The 22,104-nt window shown below is 31.6% G+C and overlaps 1 protein-coding gene across 4 annotated transcripts in view; it reads right to left on the bottom strand.

The window, feature by feature from the left end:
- Nucleotides 1-15,422: 15,422 nt before the first annotated feature.
- LOC105215209 (Krueppel-like factor luna) overlaps nt 15,423-22,104 on the bottom strand; it is a 273,119-nt gene continuing 266,437 nt past the window's right edge. For all 4 annotated transcript variants that reach the window (XM_011189010.3, XM_011189011.3, XM_054234901.1 and 1 more), the window contains one exon: nt 15,423-17,788. In XM_011189010.3, coding sequence (XP_011187312.1) covers nt 17,613-17,788 — 176 coding nt within the window. In that variant the 3' untranslated portion in view covers nt 15,423-17,612. The remainder of the gene's footprint in view (nt 17,789-22,104) is intronic.

Genomic DNA, 22,104 nt, shown 5'->3' with positions numbered 1-22,104 from the left:
TTGTCCCGTCGAACAGTAACTTGATGCTTTGGAGATATTTCTAATTTTATGTATTTTTATAAAGATTCCACAGAAGTCCTATCTCATGTCGAGGTGAGAAACAACAGCATTATCAGGGACTATAATTAATCCAGCGCCACCATATGAGACTGGTATAACTATTGCCTATAAAACCGCGTTGCGCAAGGTACTTTATTGGAACGACAGTAAGGTAGCGTACTTTCACTGGTTTTAAAGTTGCCAGGTGGGAGCTACTGGGTTGAGAAACAGAATACCAGGCATATTTATTTATATCAATTTACTTATACACTTATAATGGGTTTTTCTTTAACTTATAACGTGTGTTTTAAAAATTTAAATAAAATTTAATTATATGCGTTATATTTCATCTTGAAAACCACAGGTCTAAAAAACACTCTTTGCACACTGTATATATTTAGTTCCTTTCATGTAAGCTGAAAGACAATAAAGACCAGGCAATTACTCCAGAAATATATGTGCCACTTACTAACAAACATTCTGGGCCGAATATTGTTGAAATCCCTTTAAATTTTTCAATTAGTTTATATGTATTTATTCATATTTTACAACTATTAATATTTAAAAAACCTAACATTTAGCTCGTGCGAAAGCATAAAAGCTTCTGGCTACTAAGTCAAGATTGGCTTTCGATATACTCACATATGAGTATATTTGTAGAAAACATGACTGTAAGGCTGTAATTATTGAGAATACTTGTTCATTCAAGTGCTGTTAAATGTTTGTTGTATTCTGTATCCTCAACAAGTTCATTTTGCAAATTGGCTACATTTTTGGTGTGTGGCATTCGAAGTATTTTACGATATGTAATGAAGTGCGTTTCAAGAAATCTTAATTATTCAAGTAACTGGGAAACTTTAGTATGAAGCAAATATGTGCGTGTATTAAGCTAATTCACAATAAGTGCTTTGTAAGAAAATGTCGAATAAATCTACATACATATGTACCATATGTATATGCATAAGTTTTAATAAAAGCAGTTACCTCACTATTATCGAATAGATAGTTTTGATTTGGTCTACTACAGAGATTTCCAACATTTTGCAAATATTCAAATGCTAAATTATGTAGCACATGTTGGAGGATGGGATCCTGTGTAGAAGTTCACGTAAGTGAAGAAAGTTTTTGACTGCCATTCACTTGGGAGTAGCCAGAAACGATTTTTCTCCACATGGTTTAAGCAGCTTACGATGTCCGGTTTAAGACCAAGTATCCTCTGTAGCCAACAAACAGCCGTTCGGAGTCGAGCTAAAGTTAGAAGTTGTGTGAAGGGTTTGGGACCCACCACATAAAAACGAATTACTAAAGAAAAATCGACGAAAGCCTTGGATGAGAAAACCTCCAGTAAGCTTTTTAAGGATCATGATTTGAGGGCATGTACCTGGAATGTCCGGACCCTAACTTGGGAAGGTGCATCTGTCCATCTGGTTGATGTCCTCATACGACTAAAGGCTGACATCACCGCCATCCAGTGCGATGGACGGGACAAGAACGGAAGAACGTGGGTTCTTGTGACATCTACTTCAGCAGCCATATAACGGAGCGCAAATTTGATGTTGGATTTGTGGTGAGATATAGATTCCATCGGCGAGTACTGACATTCACCCCTTTGGATGAACGTCTAGCCACAATTCGCATACCAGCGAGATTAGTGAGCGTAACCAAATCGATCATGTTGTGATAGACGCCCGAAACAATTTGATTTCGGCAACGACAAAAAACAAGCTGGTACGATGAGGACTGCCGTCTCGAGCTGAAGAGGGAAGCGAGACGCATCTGCAGACAAAAAAAGAAAGAGGCCGAAATGCGTGAGTATGAAGAGCTTGAGAAGCTGGCAGACAGAGATAATGCTCGAAAATTTTATGAAAAAATGAAGCGACTTAACGAAGCTTTCAAGACCGGAGCATCCTCATGTAGAGACCAAGGTGGTAATCTGGTAACCGATGTCCAGGGCATACTGGGATTATGGAGGGAACACTTCTCCGACCTGCTGAATGGCAGTGAAAGTACAACACCAGGAGATGGCGAATCCGATTCCCCAATCGATGACGATGGAAAAGATCTTCCATTCCATTAAGCTCGTGCTTTTAAACTTTATAAAAGAACTGGAGCTCTTGTTGACTATTTAAAATATTCTAAATTGCGTCGTCAGTTTGAGGAACTTAACAAAAAATGTTATAAAAACTACATAATCAAAGTAAAAAATAATATTATTCGTAACCCGAAATTGTTTTATGGTTTCGTTAACTCCAAACGCAGGATTTCAAATTTTCCGTCCGCGATGAAATATAAATCAACAATGTCATGTGACAATAATATTATTTCTAATATGTTTGCAGAATTCTTCAAATCCAATTATTGTTCAAACTACCCTATGAATGTGCCATATCATCAAGTGTTATGTCCGAGTACTGTAATTAATACACCAATTATTTCTGAAACAGATGTCTTAAATTATTTAGTTACGTTAAAAAATTCGTTTAAATATGGCCCTGATATGATTCCCTCAAGCTTTCTTAAAAATTGCGCAAAATATATCTATCTGCCCTTAACTAAGCTTTTTAACCTATCTCTTAAACAAGGTATTTTTCCGTCAATGTGGAAAAACTCTATTACCTTTGCACAAAAGTGGAGTTAGATCATCTGTTGAGAACTATAGGGGGATAGCTAAAATGTCAGCTATACCCAAACTTTTTGAAGCTATTGTCACTGACCAAATAACTTTCTTAATCTCTCCTTTAATTTCATTCTCTCAGCATGGATTTTGTAAAGGGAAATCTACAGTAACTAACTTGCTTGAATTTGTAAACCATGTGTCAATGGGTTTTAGGGATAATAAGAATACTGATGTTATATATACAGACTTTAGTAAAGCATTCGATAGAGTAAACCACTCAATTCTTTTGCAAAAACTGAATCTTCTTGGTTTTCAACCAAGACTTCTTGAATGGGTATCCTCTTATCTTACTAACAGAAAACAACAAGTTTTATTTAATAATACATTATCCGATTCAATTAGTGTCACTTCAGGGGTTCCACAGGGTAGTCATCTCGGCCCGATTCTGTTCTTGTTGTTCATCAATGATATACCTTCAGTAATTAAGTTTTCAGAAATTTTATTATATGCGGATGATGTAAAACTTTTTAAATCATATACTTCTCATAACGAAAGGACTGAGTTGCAATCGGATTTAAATAATTTAGTTACTTGGTGTCACAAAAATGATATGCCACTGAATCTTAAAAAATGTAAAACGATGTGCTTTTCCCGTAGAACTGTTGATCTTTCCCCCTATGTAATAAATAACTTCAGTTTAGAGCAAGTTTTTAGCTTTGTTGATTTAGGAGTTAATATGGACCCTAAACTAAATTTTAATTCTCATGTAAATTCAATTGTCTTAAAAGCTAAAGGTGCTCTTAGCTTTGTTAAACGTTGGTCTAAAGAATTTAGTGATCCGTATATTACTAAAATTCTTTTTACAACATTGGTAAGGCCTATATTGGAGTATGGTTCTGTGGTATGGAATCCTAGCTATCAATCCCATTCTGATAAGCTTGAGTCCGTTCAAAAACAATTTTTACTTTTTGCTTTAGGCCACTTACATTGGGATTCAAGATTGAATCTTCCCCCGTATACTAGTCGTTTAAAATTTATAAGTCTTCCCACACTCACTAGTCGCAGAGAAATGCTAGGTATAATTTTTCTAGTAAAACTTCTGAATGGTTTAGTTTGTAGTTCATTCCTTTTGTCTGATATTAAGTTTAATGTCCCATTGCGTTCATCCAGGCAGTTTAGACCATTATTTCTAAAATCTTCTAGAACAAATTTTGAGTTAAATGAACCATTCTGCCAAATATGTCATGATTTTAATTCGCATTCCAGCACATTTGATCCATCTGACTCAATATTTAGCATCAAAAAAACTATTTTGTCTTCTCTTAATAAATAATATTCAGAAATTTTTAACTTTTTGTTTTTATATATTTTTAAATCTCAGCTGTTGAAATGTTTTTTTTCTGTAGCTGAGCAGTTTGAGAACCGGACGCTTAAAAATCTCTTGCCTTTCTAGACTCGGCAAATTCCGCTCGTATGCGGACTGCGCCCCACGCGTCGGTTGGGCGGGAGGAGGGTAATCGTTTGGGTTAATAATTACCCGACCATGAATAAATTCGAATATCAATTACCCGCTTGAAGAACAACAAAACGGCGGAGGCCGATGAATTACCGGCCGAGCGATTCAAAAACGGCGGCGAAGAACTGATAAGGTGCATGCATAAATCTCAGTGTAGATTTATATATATTTTATGTACATATATTTTTTTCATACTCACCGCGTCTTTAACAAACTCTTATTATCATTAACATGATGCCTGAGGCCTGTGCTTTCTCCTTCCATAAAATAAAAACAATATCCAGTTTATTTTTAAATTTTACGATTTTTTATTGAAATAAAAAATTTGTGTACGATTTTCTATTTGGTTTTCTTTTTCTTCAGTATCAGTTGTTTGGTTCATTTGTTTTCTTCATACTAATTAAATATAATTTAAATTACGTACAATAATATATTTCTCAATTATTTGGATGTTTTTGGATTTTTTCTGTTTTCATCATAGATAATTTAATTATTATATATAATCATAATTTTCTTTAATAATCATCATATGCAATTATTTATGTATTTAATTTATGCTTACACAAATAAATATAAATAAATGATTTCTAAATAGATTTCGCTCTCGTCTTGTCAGCATTGCATCACCCTATTTAAACTATTTAGTTGTTTTTTTTTAGATTTTTTTGTTTGTTTTCTTTTTCAATATCTGTATATATACTATACTCCTTAGATTTGTGTTGTTATAACCATTTTTTTTTTTTAATTTCATTAGCATTTATTATAATTTATATGTACATCTATTCTCGAAATTATCGCACTTCCTTGAAATACATACATACTTCTGACCACATACATTTTTTTTTATTTTTTTCAAAATTTTTAAATGCTATTTTATTAATAGTTAGTTTAATTATATTAATTAATGCACAAAAAGCAGCAACAGACAATTCACAAAAAAGCTTATTTCTTTACAACAAATACTTTGTTGGCTTTTTAATTACAACTTTGTGTACAATTATACATATTTATTAGTGTAACTCCTGTGAGCATGCTCGTGTGTTTGTGAGAGTGCAAAAATTTATAAATATAAGTAAATGAAAAGCATAACATTATTCAACTTGCAAATCACTAATTGCCGCAATAGTTTTTTGTAATTAAGAACAATTTATTATGAGTATTTAACTTTAACTTTAATTTGCAACTGTGAGTTTCTGTGTATGTATTTGCAGCATTTTTAATCCTGTTTTACTGAACTGCTTACCTTAGTTGCTATCGAGCTAATTCTGGCAGAAAGAGCTTTTTGAACAAATTTCCTTTAGTAAACTCATTTATTAGTGGTCAAATTGTAATGCATAATTACATTAAGGCTTGTCTAAAGAATTATTCACAAAATATGAAACCAAGTTATTCTACAAAATTATTTATCTAAATATGCAAACTGAATTTCATTCCAAATTAGTTATAATTTATTTGGCAAAACTTTCACAATGGGTTAAATAAATACCTTGATAGGAAGTTGAGATTAAATTTGCAATACACTGGTGGCGAATTAAAACTAGAACTTATATTTCAGCCGAGAAGTATGCAACAATATTTGTTTTGAAAAATGTGACTGAATATTCGTGCTACAATATACATATACCCAGTAATCTAATCATCGGGTAACTCAGCATATATACTGGTTCAATAAAAAGGCGTAATCGGTAAAATTAATTTATTGCGAGATCTAAGAAGACCACATTGATAAATATAGGGTTATATGTATAAGAATGTCTGTGTTATGAAACCTCTAAAAGTGCAATAAATGTCTAAAGACGTAAGTTGAAAACTTATCTGCAGGAATAATGCCGGCAATTTATATATGGGTCTGTTCAAAATATGATTTTTGTCGGAAATTTAATATCTACAACCACAAGCACTTCTCATTTAATGCCATTCCGTTTAGCTTGTATTACTTGAACTTTGGATTACTCACAATGAGATTCGTTAATACAATATAATTTGTATTAAAATTAAGTGACATTTCGGGTACTGTGCAAAATATACTGGGAGAACAAGTATTGTCAGATATACCACATGGAAAAGCACACTATTATCGATAGACATTATTCAGATGTGTTGGAGTTTCCGATAAATTCGTCTTGCTAGATAAGAATGTGATAAGTTCAAATCAATTTAAAACCCACGCCTATTGCATGACTAATCGTGTGTCTAATATTCTTATGTGTAAGCAAGAACAAATCAAGAACAAACTTGTGTTGGTGTTAAGTCTCCTCAATAACGTAACAAACATGTATTGCACCATAACTAAGATATGAATAATTATTTAAAAAAATCTTCTGAAATTGTAGATAATATTGCCTGGGTAGCAACTGTCGTTTTTTTTAATAAACAGTAGTTAAAAACTACAAAAGTTTTATGACTTAGAGCACAAAAATTGCTACGAAGTAGAGTATATAGCAATTAAAGCTTGAAAAAAATGTAACTTTAAGATTCCCTTGGAGTTTGTTTGTTTGAAGTGTTGAGAAGCAGAAATCAACCATAATTTAGCTTTGTAACATTTAAATAGGGTCGCAATCAAGTTAAGTGACTTTAATTATGCATTCGTATTAACATTACATAAAAAAACTGAGTTAATAACAGCTGAACTAACTATTTAAATATGAATTCACTTCAACTATTGCAAAAAAGTGTTTATTGGGACTAAACAAATGTTCATTATGCAAAATATAACAGTCTCAAAAACGACTTTGCAAATAGTTAATGTTTGCCAATATTACATAATTGTATTTATTTATATTTTTGTAGCAAATAAAATAAAATTTTCCGGTTGTGTGCATTTCGTTACTTTAAAGCAAAAAATTACTTTAATAATAACACAAACTGTGTTATTTTTTCCGGCAATTATTTACATATTTTATTATTTTTCAATAATGCGCAAAAAATATAGCTAGAATTTACAAAAACTTTGTGCTTGCACACATTATATATGTTATTTACATACGTACATATATCTCAATAATATGATTTGTATATCTTCATTTCTCTCTATTTGTGGTTAAAATTGCAACTACATTACACGCATATTTACATACATATCTAGACACACATACAGTTCTAATTTGCAACCAAATAATTTTTTGTACAAGTCATTATGAAATGCTTCACTTTTTATTTACTTTTCAAATTTTCACTAGCTGGAGAAATTTGCTCCAAACTGCAACTACAGTACTCACTTAAGTCTAATAAACTTTCTTTAGCTCATTGCCACTATCACTTGCCTTTTGTGTCTACTCTGTGTCTTTCGCGCTACAAAAATAATCATTCTCCTCACTCGCTCTCTTCTGCCTCAAAGTTGCTTAATTTTCGTTTTTTATGTTTAATATAAATTCTCTTTTTCAAGTACATACATATACTCGTATAGCTAGACTCTAGACCTGTATGTATTCGCATTTATACATATGTACATACATTCATGATTTGTATACATAAGTGTATCTATATTTACTACTCTATGTAAAATGTTGGAAACCCTTCAACTGTCGGATCTCATATTGAACAATCTTACACTAACTTCTGCACCCATTATCACTAATTTTACAATTTAAGTTCTTAAACATATGTTGGTTTATAGAGAAGGTTTTCTTATCAATATGCTTGTATGTAAGTATGTACTTCTCTAAATTATATCTTTGAGTTGCTCAATTTCTTAAAAACAATAGTCATTTGCATTTCCTCTTTTACGTGCTACATATAAATATCCATTTCTTATAGCATAATGTCTCGTTTTTACTGATTTTCTGTTTTTTTTTTTTTTTTGTTTCATATTTTTCAACATTCGTAAAATTCGTACTTGCGGAAATTGTTTGATTTACGTATCTCTGTGTATGTTTATGCTCTCATATACATTTCTATGTAATTATTTGCGATGTTATACATTGAGACGTAGTGTAGGAATCAAATATCTGTATGTAATTTTTTAAGAAAATATTCAAAGACTTTTCTCCTCAATCTGAACCCACAATAAGACACTTTATGTGTTGTTGAAGTGCAATAGCCTTTGCTAATTATAAGGAATTGCCCCTTGAAAGTTGGTCTGTGCCCAGAGTAGTTATTGATATTTTCGGGAAAGTTTCCGCAAATTTTCTTCAGAGTCTTTATTTAAATTGTTAGCTAAGAATAAAACCATAATTTAAAGAGTAGTAGTTCAGTAATAAATCTAAAGCACTAGATTACGCAGAAACCGTGAAAAAACTTTCAATGGATAATAAGATTAACATAATTTGGAATTTCGATATACGATGGTTAAATCAGGACATCCATTATATCACATTTATCATACATTTTTCTACCGTAGCCGTACCCTGTAATCTCGCAAAAATTAGATTGCTGGTCGGAAAACAATAAAAACTATATTTGCGTTAAGAGGAAATTTCCAGAGCATGATTTTTAGCCGCTTATTCAGCTAATGAGAATGGTTGCCGAATAAATGGAAATAGTATTAATTAAGCATCAAATTTAACATAAAAGTGATAGAGATAAGGGGGGAGATACCTTTAGATTTTTTTTTCACAATTCGAATATGTAATATGTTAAAAATATACTATTGAAAAAAAATCGAATCATTGAATACAATGAAGTCAATTCATTACATATAGTATCGAAACTTTAAATACGATCATTCCGAAACTATATTTTCAAAAAATGTTTGGTGTTGTAAGTAAAAAAGTTATTGAGCGGTTAGAGATTTATCTTTATAGTACTTCCGGAATATATAGCATATACTTAATAGTTGAAAGATATGGGGATAATGCATTTCTTTGGGTCGAAATTATTTCAAAATTCAAGTTTTTGGACCTTTCATTACCTACATAAAAAATAATTTTGAACTTTTAATGTCATTTTAATATGTCACTAAGCGATTTTTATTTATTTTTTATTTTATGTAAAAAAAAAATGTTTTTAACCCGTTCACCTTTTTAGTAGTGAAAATTCAAACTAATCTTACATAACTCAAGATTTCACTTTAAGCTATAATTAAATTGAAGTTCTTTCCTTCATTCAACAAAAATTGCGTTTTTGATCTCTAAGCTCTTGATGTTAGTTTGCCTAAAATTATGCTACATTTTTTAATACTTTGAACAGGCAATCCGATCGACTGTTTTCTTCCAAATAAGAATGGGGCGTGGCTAAATGTTGGTAGCACAGTGGGACAGATTATGATTTCAAACACATTTTATTTAAAAATTTTATATTATAATTAGGAGGGAAATCGCAAATATATCAAAGAGCCAATTTGTTTAAAATTAAAATATATATATTTTATATATCGTAAATAAAATTATGTAAATTCTCCAATATAAAACAGATATGCATTAAACCACGTCTCCATATAATTTTGTTACATATTTTGCATAAGTCATATGTATATGCGTTTATGAGATCATATTTAGTAAATGGTTAAGACCATATAATATTTGATTTTTTTTTAATTTCTGCTCAAAATTCTTGCTCTTTACTTCACTTTACCGAATATTTTTATTTATATCGTTTTTTTGCTAAATACATTTTTTTTTCAATTTTGCTGCTTGCTTATCACTTGTTTGGATTTTTTATTTTTGTTTTTGTTTTAGTTGTTTTTTGTTTTTTGCATTAATGCGGAACACCTCGTTGACCAGTCTTTGAATTGTGTTGTCTACATTTGAATGTACTTACATTGGTTTAACTCAAGTTATAAACCAACATTTACAAGCATATGCCCAAGCATGTACATACATACATACATTTGTCTATATGTTTATCAGTATGTACGCATAACTTGAGCTGCTTGTTATCTCTTGTTGCTTGCTTGTTGGAAAAGTTTATGCTTTTGTTAGATTAGACTTTTGTTTTTTTTTTGTGTGCTAAAATATCGTTTTGTAGTATTTAGTTGCTGAAATTTTTATTATTTTTTCCTTATTTGCTGCCGAAATATGCAATTTGATGATAACTCCTAAAATCTAAAGTGTTAAAATGATTATTTCTTTATTTTCGAAGTACAAGCCTCTCTCTTATGACTTACGGACAATTTATTGATAGAAATGTCTGTTGATTGTTGTTATTTGTTTATTTTTGACACATTTTAATGGTTTGAGTTGATTTTTTGTTGACAGTTTTTTCAGCTTCGCAAGCATTATAAATTATTTAAGAGTTTCTAGTCTAAATTTGTTTTTTAGATAAAAAAAATAATAAATATTTATATGAATTAAAAATATAAATTTATAAAAAATATAAAAAAAAATAAATCAATTAATGTTAAAAAATAGAAAGATCTAATATGGCATGTAAAAACTAAAAACTTATAATATATTATAAAACTTTATAAAATATTATTTCATTTCAATCTTAATGTTTAGATTAGAGTTTCTATATTGTTGCTGTTATATTAATATTTCAAATATCATATTTTAATTTGCAATATTGGATTTTATATTTTCTTTTGGAACATTTGGAAGCAAAATATTTCAACGGAAGTATACACTGCTTAATTAATATGCAGTTAGTCCCGGTGTCTTTACCTTAAATATTTCGATTTTGGTTTTATACAAGCTTTTACTTGTACTTAAACGTTTGACAAGCATATCGATTCCGAAATGCCTTCATTGTAAACTTGACGATTCACTAAAGCGAAACACGCCACACACATATCTGTACATATGTATACTTATAAATAAGTTATTGTTAACTATTACTTAATTACACATAAATAACAATCAGTTCACATGACATAAAGCATAAATAGCATTTTGACGCAAATTTCCAAAATTAATGTATACAAACAAGTTAATTACACGTGTAAACACTAAGAGACAATGCATAATTCATTTATAAATTAAGCTAATAATATATTTGAGACAAATACCTATAGGTAAATACCTTAATTTATACGAATATCACTAAATAAGCAAACACTTAAAAAAGTTCCTCCGTAGTATATCTATACAGTTTACAAATTTCGCTAAATAAGCTGAAAGCTTCATGCTTAAGTTATTTAATTTGCAAGCACATGTAATGCAAAGCAAGCTTTCTCAGCATACTTTCACTAAACAATCAGACGAGTAGATTATAATTGGATTTATGACATACATATCTATGACTCCTAGTATTTTTCTAAGCAACATTTCTCTAACAAATTCTTAATTAATTGCGTGTGAAAGTTTCACAAGCTTTGCAAATGCTAATGTTTGTAGTGTAGTGTAGTGTGAAAGTTCTCGTTAATATTTCACTTTAGAAGTGTGCTTTATTCCAATGCAATACAGACTTAAGCAATTGCAACTTGCATCAACTAAAGCCGTTCAATTGAAATCATTGCAAGATTTTTTCGCTAGCTTTCATGCATTTTTCATGAAATGCGAAAACATACAATTTACATATTCTGTATATTAGTTAAATATGGATTATGCGCTTACCTATTTGTTTAAACTAATTATAACTGATTTTGTAATAGCATTTTTTGTAGTTTATTTGTATTTGTTGGTTTTCTTTAATAAAATTGTTTATATATATTTTTTGTTTTTGTTTTTGCTGGATCACAGAATTTTACATCACACAAACGATAATTGGATGCCTGACCAATGTATACATCGTTCTGTCTCAGTTTTCATTCATGACTTGGCGAAGATACGAATAAATGCAGTAGAAATGCAAATGATGCAGATGGCGTAGAAAATCCAAAAATAGTTGAAATACTTAAGAAAAATAGTGTAGTAACAACAATGTCAATTATGAATTATGTTAAAAAAATTATAAAACGCATCACAAAATAAATGTTATAAATTCTGCAAGTTAATTCACATAATTACAAAAGCATCCATACATACATTTCTATACACAAATTTCAACCAAATGATTTGACAGATCAAAACCTTTGATGACAACTGCACTGTAGGATGGGCTTAAAGTAAATAGTTTAAAAAAGTATGCCGAAAACACAATTTGCAAAATTAATTTTTAAAAGATAATTTTTCTCTGATTGAAGTTCACTTCAGAAACATTTGCTTTTAGATCTAACGGGTGATTTTTTTGAGGTTAGGATTTTCATGCATTAGTATTTGACAGATCACGTGGGATTTCAGACATGGTGTCAAAGAGAAAGATGCTCAGTATGCTTTGACATTTCATCATGAATAGACTTACTAACGAGCAACGCTTGCAAATCATTGAATTTTATTACCAAAATCAGTGTTCGGTTCGAAATGTGAAAATCCGCTTTTTTATCGACAAATTTTGTTCAGCGATGAGGCTCATTTCTGGTTGAATGGCTACGTAAATAAGCAAAATTGCCGCATTTGGGGTGAAGAGCAACCAGAAGCCGTTCAAGAACTGCCCATGCATCCCGAAACACTGTTTGGTGTGGTTTGTACGCTGGTGGAATCATTGGACCGTATTTTTTCAAAGATGCTGTTGGACGCAACGTTACGGTGAATGGCGATCGCTATCGTTCGATGCTAACAAACTTTTTGTTGCCAAAAATGGAAGAACTGAACTTGGTTGACATGTGGTTTCAACAAGATGGCGCTACATGCCACACAGCTCGCGATTCTATGGCCATTTTGAGGGAAAACTTCGGAGAACAATTCATCTCAAGAAATGGACCCGTAAGTTGGCCACCAAGATCATGCGATTTAACGCCTTTAGACTATTTTTTGTGGGGCTACGTCAAGTCTAAAGTCTACAGAAATAAGCCAGCAACTATTCCAGGTTTGGAAGACAACATTTCCGAAGAAATTCGGGCTATTCCGGCCGAAATGCTCGAAAAAGTTGCCCAAAATTGGACTTTCCGAATGGACCACCTAAGACGCAGCCGTGGTCAACATTTAAATGAAATTATCTTCAAGAAGTAAATGTCATGAACCAATCTAACGTTTCAAATAAAGAACCGATGAGATTTTGCAAATTTTATGCGTTTTTTTTTTTTTAAAAAGTTATCAAGCTCTTAAAAAATCACCCTTTATTTGTACGGAGTTGATAGCGTAACAACCTTTTAACAACTCGGATACATATGTAGGTACATACTTACTCTAAGATCAAACAAAAAAAACATAAAATTAACTTTAAGGGGTTAGGAGGGTTTCAAAATTGCAAAATTTGTATCTTATTAAATATTGAAATATGTTTAAAATATTATCCAAAAATCAATTTGAGTAATATTCTAGTAGATATACCCTTTCCTTCGTTCATTAACTAGATTTATCCATGTACTATCGAAACGTTTTTGGTTAATTGTTTTTAGGTGAACCAATAATTTTTTGGACACGTCATGGGAGATGAGGTGCCAACGGCTGAGTTTACGGAATTTTAAAGAAAAAATTCACAAAATACTGTGTAAATGTGTATTTCTGATAAGCTGATTATTTAAATTGGTTTTAGGCTCTGAAATCCAACCCTTAAAGGAAGTCATCACCAACCGAGCGAACTGGACGTATCTATGTCGACTTCTTCAGAATGTATTAATTAAAATTATCAAAGTAATTGATGATATTTAAAACCTCCAATAGGGTAATTTACATTTTTTTCAATTAATTAATTGAGTTTTGCTGAACGCTAGACCTCAATATTTTTCGCCTTCTTTCATTTTGGAATTTCGCTGAAATTTCTCCCACTTTTTAATGATATTATTATTTCATGAACCAATTTGTATTTGAATTTTATAAAAAATACGAATACGCCATAGAGTGTCGAGGCTTAAGCAAAAAATTAAATTTCTCGGAATACGATAAACAAAACTCTGTCTTAACTTATGCCCGAGAAGTCTATATCAATTGAATGATTACATTTTCTTCTATTGTTCACTCGTGTTAGATAGAGCTTTCATTAAAAAAGATTTTAGATAGTGCGTGTTTGAAATAAATATCGAGAAACGAATTGAAACAAATTTTCACTCAGGAAATGAAATGAAATTCAGAATGGATGGAAATTTTTGATACTAAAACGCCCTACATCGGTACATTATTTGGATGTTGTTAATGAGATTTTACAATCTTTCGTATTTCTTCGTATTGAATTATTTTCCTCTGCGCCTGAAAGTAGGCAATATTTCTTCTAACGTTTAATGTCAACAGTGAAGCACACATTAACGGTCCGTTAAAGGCTCAGTTTAGTTAAATGAGATGAACTTATTCAAATAGTTTCCTCATTGTTATTATATTTCTAACAAGAAAGACCATCTGCTAAGGGGAAACCAAGAAAAACCTCAGATAATTTAATTGAGAAATTCAAACAATACATTGTACCATTATGTATGTACGGAATGGAGTTGTTATGCCGCATCTAGGATGAAATAGTTTTTAAGCGGCGCTTATACTAATATGTCTGCTCAAAGTGACCGCTTAATCTGTTAATTTGTATAAACACCTTGTCTTTGTATACTTATGTATGTATGTATACTCGTATATAAACTAAATAAATCAAATAAAAAGAACGCAATTTGTGTTTCAAAATGAAATTTTTATTTATTATAGAAAATTAAATCAAATTATTAATTACAAGCAAAAAACTTTATGATGTAAAAATTACAAATTACAAAATACTATAATGTGATATAAAATTTTACAATTATTGCATAGTTTCATACATGATATCCATTCGGTAATTGCCAACAAAAACGTTTAAATAATATCAGTGTTTTTCTTCATTCACATAAAGAGAGTCGTTGTTAAAACAAGAAGGAAACTATTGACTCAGCATTATGCCATTTTAGTTTAATTTTTACTTTGTGCTTCAAAGAGTTCAACATATTTTTTAGCTTTAAAACCAAAAGCTTTGCGCATTATTCGGGTTTAGTTTTCACGGATTAATTATTTTTCAGGAAAATCGAAATGTGAGTGATCATGAGAGTTTTTTTTAGATTAAAAAATTTCAATTTTTTCATTTTATATAGTTTATAAATAGCATAAGCTGTTGGAGCTTTTGAAATGAAAATTTAAAAACAAAAAGGGTAGGCAAAACATATAAGTAAATGAGACGGCAGTAACTGTTGCGCAACATTTTGGTGTTGCGTTGAAATACTGATGGCAGCATTTCATATCGAATTGTCAACGATTACTTTGCTTGTTTTCTAAACTTTTCGGAAAGAATTTCAACGTAAACGGTGGCACAGCGATTCCTTTTGTGGAATTTGTAAAAATTTACAATTTTTATGCAACAAAACTTTTAATTTTATACTTAAAAGTGAGTTGTAAGCATTACGAAACTTAAGGTATTTAATACGAAAAGGCCATTTCTTCAAGATTTCTCTTTAATCGAATTTAATCTAACTAAAATAAACAGTTACGTATATGAAACAGAGCTTTCACGTTTTCGTGAATTCTTCCATTATTCAATTATTACATTTTCTTTCTTTGTTTTAAACAATATTTGCACTTTTGTTGTTGTAGTTACAAGAACATTAAAATAAGTAGACGAAAGAAAATATCTATAAACTTAAAAGTTAAATATACAAATCTGTTTTTTTTGTGTTTTTGTTTTTATAATATTCTTTTATATATCTATCGCATCTCAGCCTATGACAATTTGAACTTTTTAATGCATATTTTTTTTAGTTTTACTTTTTTATCATTCAAACATCAAACATCGATACTAAGCTTATATAATTACTTTAATGCAGTTAAATAGGTTCTTATAATTTTTGGCAGTGATTTTGCTACTCACACAAAAAATTATACAAAATATCTTAAGCTTACGCTTTGGGATAATACATCGTATTCGAAGGTGGCGGCGAAAAGCTTTGAAAGCGTGTGCGAGCTTTTAAGTGGGAGATTGTTTCGATTGTTATGTTTACAAAAATGCTTCTCTTTATACTTTACTTTATGAAAGTTTTGCGGTTTTATTATTAAAATAGCGCAAAATTTAAATGAATGATTTTGAAAAGCTTTAAAGCTATTCTGCGCAGCTTTTTTATTTCTACATACTTTGAAATATGGAAAAATATTGAATTAAATACTGCGTGAGAAATTAAGTATTTACACACTTTTGCTAATAGGGAAATATCTTTAAAGCTTTATCGCTTTGTAGCTTAAAGCATATAAATTGTTAAAAAAGTGAAAGCTTGGCATTCGCCCACACTTTCAAGTCTTTTCGCCGCCACACAAACGAATGCCGATAGTTGTAATTTCTTTTGCCAGTTTCCTTATGTCCCTCCCACTTATTAACTAAAGCAGCGTGCAAAGCATTCTTACATTTTCCTAAATATAAACAGTGAACAATACTAGTGCAGACCTTGCCCTGCACTCGCTATGATACGCTTCTATATACATTTTGCTTTTTTTTTTGTAATAATACCCGGCGAAAGACCTATAAGAAAGTACATTTTATTTAATTTAAATACACTAATTTATAATACCGAGTTAATAGTTAAATATGTACTGCTTCGCGCTTTCAACTTATAAACCAAGCGCAACAGAGACAATAAATCTAAGTAAGAATAAATTTTAGTTACAATAATTATGTTTAATAATAATAATAATTACAATAATAGTACTAATAAAAAATTGCTTTACTTTGGTAAAATTCATCATTTGTTCTGTTCTGCTCAATTGGTGAAAGCTTTCAGCAAGCTCTACGCGTTTGAGCTTTTAAGCACTTAATTATGTTTTTTTGAAATAAAATTATTATTATCATATAATATAAAAACGAAATACAATTACGACTAAAAGGCGGAAATTATGTTTAAGCTCTTAAAGAATTGTGTTATTTTTTACTTATTTGTTTGTTTGTGTTGTTAATAAATTTAATTGTATGCGTGAGTTAAAGCAGCATCGCAGGCGTTAACCTGAACATTTCTATGTTGTAATGTCAACATAAAGTTACTCATTCATTTAAATATTGATTTTTCTGTTTGTTAAACACGCAAGCAAAATGCGAAATACTATTTGTTCAAGAATTAGCCTAAACTTAATAGTGAGATACAAAAATGAATATGCTTCATAATTTACTTAATCAATTTAATTACAATATTTGTGTGTCTCGCGCGTCGAGTTTAGTCAAATGCAATTTAGTTAGTTGAGGTTCTAAGTGTGTGCTCTGTGTGTGTGTGTGCGTTGTCTTTAAAAACTAATTTTAAATTTCTAAGCTTTTTTAATTTTGCATGTTTTGCGTGTTGATGGCACAGTATCATTACTTTACTTTTATCATAAATGTATAAGGATTTCCGCTTTCAATTTGTGTTTTCCTGCTTAATCCTTAAACTTGTCAACGTCTAATTGTAGTGTTTATGCTTTGTTTATGTTTTTTATTTTTCATTTATATTCTAAACTAGTTACTCTGCTAAATATGTACTGGTTCTCAGCTAGTCTCAATACATTTGCACTTTTGCTGTTTTTTTTGTTTTTGTTTTTTGACGATACATTTTCGGTTTATTCACTTTCACACTTCAAGTCCACGCAGTTGTTGCTGCACTTGCATTGTTGTTGCAAATTTTATTTACATGTGACGCTTCATATGCAACGCCAAGTGGTCCGATCTCGAGAAGCAACGATCGCAGTTACGGCATTTGAAGGGTTTGGCGCCCGTGTGTTTGCGATAGTGACGTGTCAACTCGTCGCTGCGTGCGAAGCGCCATTCACATCCCTCCCAGGAGCATTTGTACGGTTTTTCGCCTGGAGAAAGAGAAAAGAAATTGTGAGATATGTAATCATTATTATGTTTAGTGAAGGTCTTTTAAAATATTATTTATAAATAATTATTAATAAAGTTGTTGTAATGGTTCTCATCTTTATATTTCAGTTGTTTGAAAAGCTTTCTCGGTAAAAAGCTACAAAGCCGAAGATTGTGTACACTTGTTAAACAAGTTAAGCTATTGTGAACGACTCCTAAAATATATTGAAAATTTCATTGAACTTCGCGTTATTTTTGCAGGTTGGAAACGTAGTAGTAAACGGTAGTAAATTGACATTCATTATTCGAAGTTAGTTTGAGAGATCTGAACTGTCACGGATCGCGCTGCGATTCCTGTTTTTAATGTTAATGAAAATATTTAGATTTTGCTGCACCAAGATGCTGCTCAAGATCTCAATGCCCGTTTTAGGTGTCCAAACTTTCCATTGACTAAATATACAATTATAACCCCAGTTGTCATACGTCGAGCGTGCCCACTCCTTTCTCTGCGCAAATAAAACATATTAAAATATAATTGTGAAACTTTCAATGTATTTTTACCTCTTCTACTTTTCGATTCATAAATGCAGCAAAGGCAAAATGTAAAATACTGTTTGAAAAGTATGTTAAACAAAAACAAAATTCTGCTGCAACACAAAATGAAGAAACTTTTCGCATTTCGCTAACAAAATATGCGTCGGCATAAACGAAGAAACAATGAGAGAAAACAGTACTTTCCACTTCAGTACATCGGTAAGTTTTCTAAGAAATATACACACATAACACGCATATTGCATATTCGCAGAAGTAAACAAAACAAATATTGAAAGAACAACAGGCATAATAACAATTGCAATGAGAGTTAGAAACAAAAGCTTCATAGCTCAAGTAACGACAAAGTAAATTAAAATTAAAATTGTAAGAGATGCTGAACAACTGCGAAACAATTAAACAAAACAAAAGAATTATTACTTACAAGAAAGTCAAATATTTGCAGCGGGAGTATTTAGCACGAAATGGAGTAAGACAGTAAGCTATAATTTGGTACAGAGCATATTTCAAGTTGGAAATGCAAAGAAAGCTGAGAATCGCGCAGTTGGTAGGTGAAGCGGAGAGCTTTACAAAAAATATATAAATCTTCAAATATAAAGAGAAACTGGAAATACTCTCATTTCGTTTACGAAAAAAGTTTGAATACTTATCACAAAGCTGCATCCTAAAGTTCGTGGAAGCTCACAATGACAAATTGAGGTGCTTCAAATGTATACTAAGTAAAATTAAAATAATAATAAAAAATAAGAATAGAAAATAATTAAGGTGAAAATAATTAAAGTACTTAGCTTGGACTCACTACGGAGTGGAAGGAGTCCAATGTTGGTTGCAGCGCGTACTCTTTCGCTAAGGCATTCTTTTAATACCCCTTTTCAACAATTTGTTTTTAGATTGGAACTTAAGTAGTCATATTAAAGAAGAAGATATATTGTATAACAAAATTAATGTTTTATGGTTCAGACAAATTCATTCCCTAAGACTTAATCATCCTTGGGTCATGCTCTGTGCTCTACTGATTCCACTTCACCATGTGTCTGAAGCTGACATCTCAGTATCTCAGGGGTATAGACTTTGTGATGACCCCAAGCATATTCTCAATTCATTTTGACCTAAATGTATAAATCTTTTAGAGTGTCCACATTTTCCTATCCACAATCTAAATTATTTTTTGTTGTACAATACCTTCGTGTGATTAGAAACAAAGATCACTGCATTGAGTCAGAAATAGTATGCTTCTCTCATCTTGGTACGTTCGACTATGATCCGAGAGATATGTATACAGCTTCAACTTTCTCTTTATAAATTCGATTTAAATACACTTTAAAATGAGCAACATTTTGCTCATTTTGTTTGCTTTGTTTTCTCATCGGTTACTTTCTATATTCCCTGAGGCATTGCGTTTCTTTTCCGGTACACAATTTCACAATGTACTGCTTCCGGCGCCGATGTAAGGCACAAAACACAACAGAGTGAATTCCGAGCGGCATTCGGACGGAAGAAGTGCGCTAAAAATCAGTACACATTATTTATTAATGCGTCCTTGGAGTGTTGGAATATTATAAATAAAGTGGCTGCAAGTACAAAGGCTTTAGAAGAACGCCAATTAATGAAGCTCAAAATATTTGCCCATCCCAACAGGCAATCTTGTCTTCCAATTGTCATTTGTTAGCTAACTGCTAAACAATAAATGTGCTTCTTAAAAAATCAGTACATTGAAGAAACAGAAAATCAGAAAGTAAAATCGCCAATTGATCCAAGTAGCTGTGAGCTCTTCGACGCTTCTTTCACCAATTATAACCATTGCAATCGTTTATTAATCCCCACAATGAGGCTTACTGTTTGCACGAGTTATGACGGTTTTTGTAGTTCAAAGAAGATGCCGTCAAATGCTCCACCGCGCTACTTCACGCTTAGCTATCACGTCACAAACCGCTTGCAACACAGCAACAACAACTCTAGCCACAACTTAAGCAAAGTCCCCTCCCAGTGACACACACAGAATAAGCTACCAGCTACTTTTGCCATTCATTTTCGGCCATTTCAATTACTTAAGCGTCGAAGCGGCTATAAAAATGCCAAAAAGGAAAACCGTTAGGAAAAGATTACAAATGCAGTCAAGTGAAAGGACACAAACAGACCATAAAAATGAGAAAATCCGACAACAGCAACATGAATGACAAGCGCTACTTACTTGCTTGCTATTGTAGGACAAGCAGTCTAAACTAACGCGAACAAGTAAATAAGCTTCGGATGAGCGTTGCGAACTGGTTGCAGCCGCGCAACCGCTATATCCGTGCCGCAGTAGAAGCCAAATGTGCGAGCAAAGTAAGTTAGTGGCCAGAATGAGTAGGATGAATGGAGCAACATTAAAAATGGCGACGAAGCGGCAGGCGAATGTTGAGGTAATAGAAAATTCACCAAAAGAAAATTAAAAATTCCTTTAGAGCTTAAGACAAAAGCAAGCGGCCAGCTAAGTGCAAATGTGTGTGGCGGATGGCAAGGAAGATGTACGGCAGGTCGTGAGAGATGGAAGGAGGGCGCGCAGTTAGCAGCTAGGGCCGCGGCGAAAGGACGGTTAACTGAATGTTTTATAAAATATTGACAAAGCAGAGTTAGTAAAGTGGAATGGAGAGATAAAATAGCTTTGTACAGTGGGTTCACCAAGACGAAATTCTATTGGGCACTGTTTAATGAAATTGAAATTGATTAAGAGTAGGTTAAGTAGATTTTTTTGTTTGAAAGCTTAAGTTTATGATGTTATGAAAGTAGCAATTTATAAAAGACATAAAAACTTACACCAGAGGTTTATAAAACGACCTTTTTTTAAAAAAAATCTCAAATAAGGTTATTCATATAACCTGAAATTATGGAAAATCTCTTTAATAGAGAATTTTGGGTGATATACAGAAGATCTTACTTGATTTAACTCTTTGAAGGTGATATATGGCGATTTTTTTAACCAAATTTAACAGCGATTGCTAACTTTATGAATTAAATATAATATTATTTTTATTTTTTAAAGTAGTATTGGATAATGGCCATTCTCTGCTAAAAAAATATTAAAAGTAAAATTTTGCCGAATAATGTATAAATAATAATAGTATTTCAAAACAAATACATTGTTATTGTTTTCATAATATTTTCCCATGTTTCTTTTCATATTTTTATAATTGGTTTGAGAAATTTACAATATTTTTAACCTTTGGATTTAAATCTATTATTGTATTTTATTTCGTAAATTTTGCTTTAAAATTCTATTTTTGAGCACCTATGATAACAAACAAGCCCACAGTGTACAGATCGCTGCAACACATTACATATGTAGCGCAATGCAGTGAAGTAAGACTGCGATTGCAATAATAACTGCGCTGCTGCACGACTTGGCCATGTTTTGTGGTCTAAGCTGGAGGACGTCAATTCGGAAAACTACAGCAACATTTGTGTGTGTGTATATTTGTGTATTCGGTTCACCAGCTAACGGACGCCATCACATTGCTGTATGTGGCCAGTAAGCAAGCCACTTGATAACGAGGTAAAGCTTGTGAGTGAGTTAGCAATTCACAGCATGGCGACAGCTGCCGCTGATAAAGCGTTGAGGTTACATTTTATCTGCGATTTGGGCAATAAATTTTCGTGTAATTTTATGGTTGCATTTTAAAAATTCATGCAACGTGCAGCAGGCAGCAGCCAACTGGCGTCATTACATTTTTAAGTCGAGTGCAGTTTGTGGCCGCAACAACTTCCTACCAGCGACGCTCCTGTCGTC

Source organism: Zeugodacus cucurbitae, chromosome 6 (assembly GCF_028554725.1).
Source record: "Zeugodacus cucurbitae isolate PBARC_wt_2022May chromosome 6, idZeuCucr1.2, whole genome shotgun sequence".
NCBI classification, from domain to species: domain Eukaryota; kingdom Metazoa; phylum Arthropoda; class Insecta; order Diptera; family Tephritidae; genus Zeugodacus; species Zeugodacus cucurbitae.
The sequence above is the reverse complement of the archived record's forward strand: the minus strand, read 5'-3'. Positions and strand labels throughout refer to the sequence as shown.